This window comes from Cheilinus undulatus, linkage group 10 (genome assembly GCF_018320785.1).
Source record: "Cheilinus undulatus linkage group 10, ASM1832078v1, whole genome shotgun sequence".
In the NCBI taxonomy this organism is placed as follows: domain Eukaryota; kingdom Metazoa; phylum Chordata; class Actinopteri; order Labriformes; family Labridae; genus Cheilinus; species Cheilinus undulatus.
In genome coordinates, this window is record NC_054874.1 from 33,020,535 (window position 1) to 33,026,580 (window position 6,046).

Here is a 6,046-nt window from a genome sequence, read left to right on the forward strand (position 1 = left end):
TGTGATTCATCTGTTGTGGGTTGGCTGTAAGTTAGTAAATTTGGATTTTACAAATTTAAAATTAATCGTAAATGCTCAGTCTGAGTCCACTGTCCACCGTATTCCCTGTCTCCCTCTGGCTCTCTCTTGTGTTATGCCCTGAGAGAAGGAAAAAATCATTGCCAGGGCACGTCTGAACTGTGACAGCCCCGCCCATTACTAGTCCTGTGGTTTTGCACCTGCCTTACCACCCCTGCCACTTTGAACGCAAAACCTCCCTGAGCTCCTGTACCTGCACTGCAGCGTATATTCAGCCCTTACTACTAAATCTTCTTTGCTGGGTCACTTCACGGCTCCACGGAGGTACCCACGTCCACAGCGAACAGGTAGCCTATTTAACGTGAGGGGTATCACAACAGCGACTGCAGCCTACCCCCAATTGATGAAGACGCAGCGGTGTAAAAAGAAGGAAAAGGAGAAATCGGTGCCACCAGTAGCGGATACTGTAGGTGAGTGTTACATGTCAGGAGGGAGAAATTTGCTCATGTCTTTTCCATGGGCCAAGTAACGAAGGCAGTGGACATAAACATGCATTAAGTGACAGTGGCAACCCGGTAGTCTACTACGCAAGAGTGCTCCCTCCGGACCTCCTCACTGAACTTTATCCGCCTGGCTTTGACGCGATGGCTGTTTCTGCTCTGGGGGAAGTTGGAGGCGTCTTGCACGGCATCGATGGTGTCGCTCAGGTCGGGTCCCATTTCCTCCTGACCCCACTCGGGGACAGTCCCACGCTGCTAGGGGATCACCTTATTCCTGGGGACAGGCTCTCCCGGAGCACCACGGCGGATTTAACGCACCTCAAAGGGATACTGAGGAGGAGACAGTTGTACTGCAGAACGGGCTTTCATCTGGAAATACTTCCGGATGGCACAGTGCAAGGGACGAGGAAGGACCACAGCCGTTTTGGTAAATAAAAACACATAAGATTAGCAACAAAGAAATGTATTTATCATTTTAACAACGCATGTCAAACTAACCAAAAAAGTGCAACTGCTGAAGAAAAAATCTTTAACTTATTAAAAACATCAAATGTAGCTGCTATTAAACTGCAGTCACTGTTGATTTTGAATTTATGAAGTTCTTTCTTTTGTCCATAGTGTTTCATCTTTATCAGAATCTATCTTGACAAAACAACTGTGTTAATCTTCTCCAGGTATCTTGGAATTTTTAAGTCTTGCTGTTGGGTTGATAAGCATTAGAGGAGTGGACAGTGGACTGTATCTGGGAATGAATGACAGAGGCGAGCTGTTTGGATCTGTAAGTCATATATTTCCTGATTTATGTGGCTTAAACTCTTACATTTTGATCATGTAGTCACCAACATGAAGGTTCACATTAATTTGTAGAGTTTTGTGCTTTGATTATAAATAAGTTCAAGGCTATGATTCATTTTTTTATTCTGAAACATGAGCTGGGATTTCTCTGATGTGGTACTCTTTTGTTTTCAGAAGACGCTCACTGCTGAGTGTGTGTTCAGGGAGCAGTTTGAGGAGAACTGGTACAACACTTACTCCTCCAACCTCTACAAACATGGAGACAGAGGGACACGCTACTTTGTGGCACTGAATAAAGATGGGACACCAAGGGATGGGACTAAATCCAGGCGGCACCAAAAATTTACACATTTTTTACCCAGGCCTGTGGACCCTGATCGTGTGCCAGAGCTGTACAGGGATATCCTTGGACACAGCTGAGACTTGGAGGCCTGTTCCAGTTCAGAGATAGCTGCTAAAGCCCTGTCAGGCAGGGTAAAGAGAAGAAAAGAGGGATGCAGGCATGAGGATGTGGCCGGTGCAAGCTGGTGGACAGCAGTCTGATCAGGAGGGATAAAGGCATCGGGGCCTCTTATAGGAATGCACAAACCATCTCTCAGCAGCCAGGAAGACAGGCTAGAATGTCTGCACACTCGTCATGAGGGAGCCGTTTGTTTCAGAGGTTGGACACCCCTAAAAAGTACCTGCATTGAACAGGAGACAAACAGGAAATGGAGCTGATATAGTCAGGGAGCATCTTCTCTGGGCGGATGGAGATGCCAGAAGATGTGAGAAGCTGTGTTACTATGAAAGAGTTTTTTGAGGTGGATACCTTGTCAGTAAAATGTAACTTTCTCAGAGGGACATTGAAGGAATTCATTTTTATTAACTTGTGTCTAAACTTGTTTAAAGTGCAAAAATGTAACAATTATTTATTCATTTTAGATACATATATTTATGTTTTATATTTATTTATTTTAGAATATATTTTGACAGTTAGATACATGCACAGTAGAGAAAACAACTAGAACCTGTGTTAAGTATATAAAGGCTGACACTATTTGTCTTCTATCATGAAAAGAAGCTGAGTAGATGATAAACTAAACAACAAAAAAAGAAATACATCAGCAGCTTGTGGATAAAATCACCACTTTTGAAAGCATTTTGTCACAATGTGGCTTCTGTGAATCAACGTTGCAAACAACCTTGTAATATTGGCATAACAATTCCCTCCAAAATACACTTGTTGTCCTCTAAGATAGATTTGAAGTAAACTCACTCCCATTACAAACAGTAAAAATGTGATTACATTTTTTAAAAGATTTTTATCAGTCGCTCACCATGTGTCTGCTTAAAACCTGTTTTCCTTTCAAGAACACACATTTAACAGAGGTATATTTTTGAAAGAAGAAACCTTTACTTGTTATATTTGTTTACCAGAGTTAAACATATAAACCTGCTTATGAGACCACTGTTGTCTTTTTTAATGGACACTGATACGCTGAGAGGAGTTGTAGACCTGATGAGGGCATAAAACTTCAAAGCCCCTGTCCCGATTCATCTGAATGAAGAGTACTAACAACAGTAAGATCAGGACCAAACAAACTCTGACCTTTCAGTAAGACCTGCAACTTAAACAGCTGCATAAAAATGGAGGTCAGAGTGATAAGGATCAAATGCCCTCTGCTGGCAGTTCAAAGATGGCAGATTTGTTGAAATGTCTGTTTAAACAATGGAAGTCAAGACGGCAAAGACATTTGCATTCTTATTTTTGCTCCTACTTCTTTGTGTCAAAAATGTTAAAACTGTCACATAGTTTTGAATAGCACGAAAACAAACCAAGGAGGTGTCCTACTTTACAGCATATCTCATATCTGTGCAGTTTCCTCCACGGTTGGGGGAAGATTTGTGTTGAAGCATGAAAGCTCAGTCTGTGATCTCAGTGTGTGTGTGTGTGTGTGTGATGGCAAGCCAGTGGGGGTGTCTCGAAACAGGGAGTCAGTGCTGCTGCCAACTCTCTCCTGTCTTCAGTGTGATATTGTGGGACTTTCCCACCTGCACACCTTGAACATCAACACACTTCTGTCGTCAATTAATGACAGCATCCTAGAGTGTATAATAACCTGCGTGTATATGGACATCCCCTGTCCACCGAGTAAACACACGCAAGCCTATAAGAGCATGAAAGAAGATTCTGAGGCTTGTTTGTGTAAAGATACTGTCCCTGCTTGTCTTTGTATGGCTCCGTAGAAAAGTTAACAAGCATGAAAATGATGGACAGGGAGTGTTTCATTCCAAGCTGAGAGGCTGAGGTGTGTTTCTACAATAGTTAGTCCATGACTCTAGCCCTGCAGTCTTTTTATCTGTTTGTTTTCTTTACAATAGCTAGTGATTGCTTGTATGCTGCTGGTCATCCTTATGGTATTTGTGACAAAACGAAGTCCTTACGCTCTCTCGATGGTTTCATTGGGAACCAGTGGAATCTTCGCATCAATCAGTAAAACGTAAGACCAAAGGCCTCCATCCTCTTGCTTCAGAAACACCACCTTAAAGAAATGTGTCAGGACAGCGTTGTGGGTTTGCCAAAGCTAGTGTGCACATGAAGGTGGCTGTAGAAGTACCTGAAGCCACGTACAAACATCATACTAGGATCTCAGTTTCTACTGCTGAAGCAAACATGTATGTAGTGAAAATATAACTATTTTGGACAAGATAGTTTTTATCTCACTGTACGGGGTCAATTTTTCTTATAAGGCATCCGTTTTGATTTTAAAACAGATATGAGATGTGCTTAATTAGAGGTAAGGATGAAATGACTGGAGACGTAAAGACCCCTGAAACTCCATTTTTGTGTGTGTTATTAGGTTGCCCGAAAGTAAGTTAAAGGCAACATTTTCACTGTGGCTGCTACCATGGATTGGCCTCAGAAAGACAGAAAAGGTGATATCACAGGGTGGGGTTTAGTGATAATAGAGGCCCCAGGCAGAGATCAATATGGGGCCCCTCCATTTACCTAAAAGCAATCACAGTGAGTGAATAAAATATCTTGAGACACTTCTTCTCAGGCAACAAAGCCAGAGGACTAGAGAAAATACCTAAATGTGAAATATTGATACTCAACCAACAGTACTCCATCATCTCTCTGAAGAGCTTCAAACTCACCACAGTGTAATATTTTAACATGTCGCTAGGCCAGGTGGAACTTTAAAAAAATATGTATATTCTTATTTTGGTGCATTGTCCATTGTTTTATCACAAATCATAATTTTGATATGGTGTATGTCATTTTACCACACAGAAATCCATCACTTCATTGTTTCAAATATTTTTCTATCAAACTAAATCATCTTTGATTGCTATGTAGACATTTTGGAGCTTTATGATGGCTTTGGACTTTGTTGTTGGGTCTTTTTTTAACAACAAAAATCTATTTTATGCTTTTATGCAATTAAAAAACTTTTATTTATCACTGAAAATAACTTTCGATGCATATCTCATTTTTGATGTCCAGGAATAAACGCTTTATTTTGAGGCGCCTTGGAGCATGATCTGCAAGGGTACCTTTGCCCTATGGTAAAACCGTCTCTGGATGTCACTCAGACTTTTTTCAAAAACTTTCTACAGTCTATATCTACTCTGGACACCTCAGAAATCCTGACCCGGGATACTTTTTGCCCTGAAGTGCTTTTTGGCACTTGTTTAACTGGTGTTTTTGAGTCTACCTGGCTCTGAGACAGATGCTTTTGTTCCTCCTACTCCGCCTCCTCCAGGTGGTCCGCGCCTCCTCACTGAAAACACTTAAACCCCTCATCCGCAGCCACTCTTGAGGGCCGTCTCACACGCTTAATGGACGCTCCCTGACTTTCATCACCTCTGCCGCGGCCTTAAAGGGCTCTCTAGGAAACCCAATCAAGTGTGCGAGTGTGAGAGTGTGTGTGGCATGGGTCCACGGGCAGGTGTGGAAGTCAGTGATCTTCTGTGTCTATCTTCACAGTCAGGTCAGACAGCACAGGTGTTCCCTCAGCACTCAAGCTCATACTCTGATCTCAGGCCTGCTGTTTGTCAGTCGGGGATGTGACTTAGCAGCAGCAGAACCTGGAGGAGGGTGGGAATATAGCTGGCTTTGTTGTCTGCCCCCAATTATCAGATAGTATAATTTCTATATTTAGTAGGCTGCATTGGGGATGACAGGGGAGGTGCCAAGAGACTCACCTGTTGCTCTAAAGCCATGGGCACTTCTAAGAGTGTGTTTTCACAGGGATGGTGTCTGCAGCTTTGTGCCATTTGAATCCTGCAACTATTGATTTCAGGCTCTTTGTTGTTTGTTTATTCCTTAGTAAATTGCCGTGCACACAAATTATGAGCTACATTGTGTTTATAGGGATTAGAGCAGAAGTGTAAGTATAGCGTTATCCACTAGATACTTTTGAGCTTTCATCTGAGTCCAGAGAGTGAGAGAGATATTCTGAATAAAAAATTCAGCTTATTATTCCAAATATAATCTGTCTATAATTCTATTGTTCATGTTTTGTGGCATTTAAAACATCTTTCACACTTCTTACTTTTCTCTGTTTAAGTTTGATCACTTCATAGCTCAGAGGATTTGCGGTCTACCCTCCACAAGCAGCAATTAGTCCAGCATACCTGGTTTACTGACATCCCACATCTTGAGCTGTCAACTCCAGTGGAAAATATGTTCCTCTGTTTGCATCTCCTTGGAGACACAAGTAGAAAACACCACTGTTTAGGTGTTG

The 6,046-nt window shown here is 42.1% G+C and overlaps 1 protein-coding gene across 1 annotated transcript; it reads left to right on the top strand.

Annotated features, from left to right (window-relative positions):
* Nucleotides 1-3,501, top strand: fgf20b (fibroblast growth factor 20b). Its single transcript, XM_041797659.1, has 3 exons — nt 1-945; nt 1,193-1,296; nt 1,488-3,501. The coding sequence occupies exons 1-3, from the start codon at nt 663-665 to the stop codon at nt 1,731-1,733; spliced, it is 633 nt and encodes a 210-aa protein (XP_041653593.1). The 5' UTR covers nt 1-662; the 3' UTR covers nt 1,734-3,501.
* Nucleotides 3,502-6,046: the final 2,545 nt, after the last annotated feature.

Bases quoted from the DNA above. Each gene is read 5' to 3' on its own strand.
- fgf20b (XM_041797659.1), top strand. From the start codon at position 663: ATGGCTGTTTCTGCTCTGGGGGAAGTTGGAGGCGTCTTGCACGGCATC. The intron at 946-1,192 runs GTAAATAAAAAC...AATCTTCTCCAG, and splicing joins GAAGGACCACAGCCGTTTTG to GTATCTTGGAATTTTTAAGT. The intron at 1,297-1,487 runs GTAAGTCATATA...TTTTGTTTTCAG, and splicing joins GAGGCGAGCTGTTTGGATCT to AAGACGCTCACTGCTGAGTG.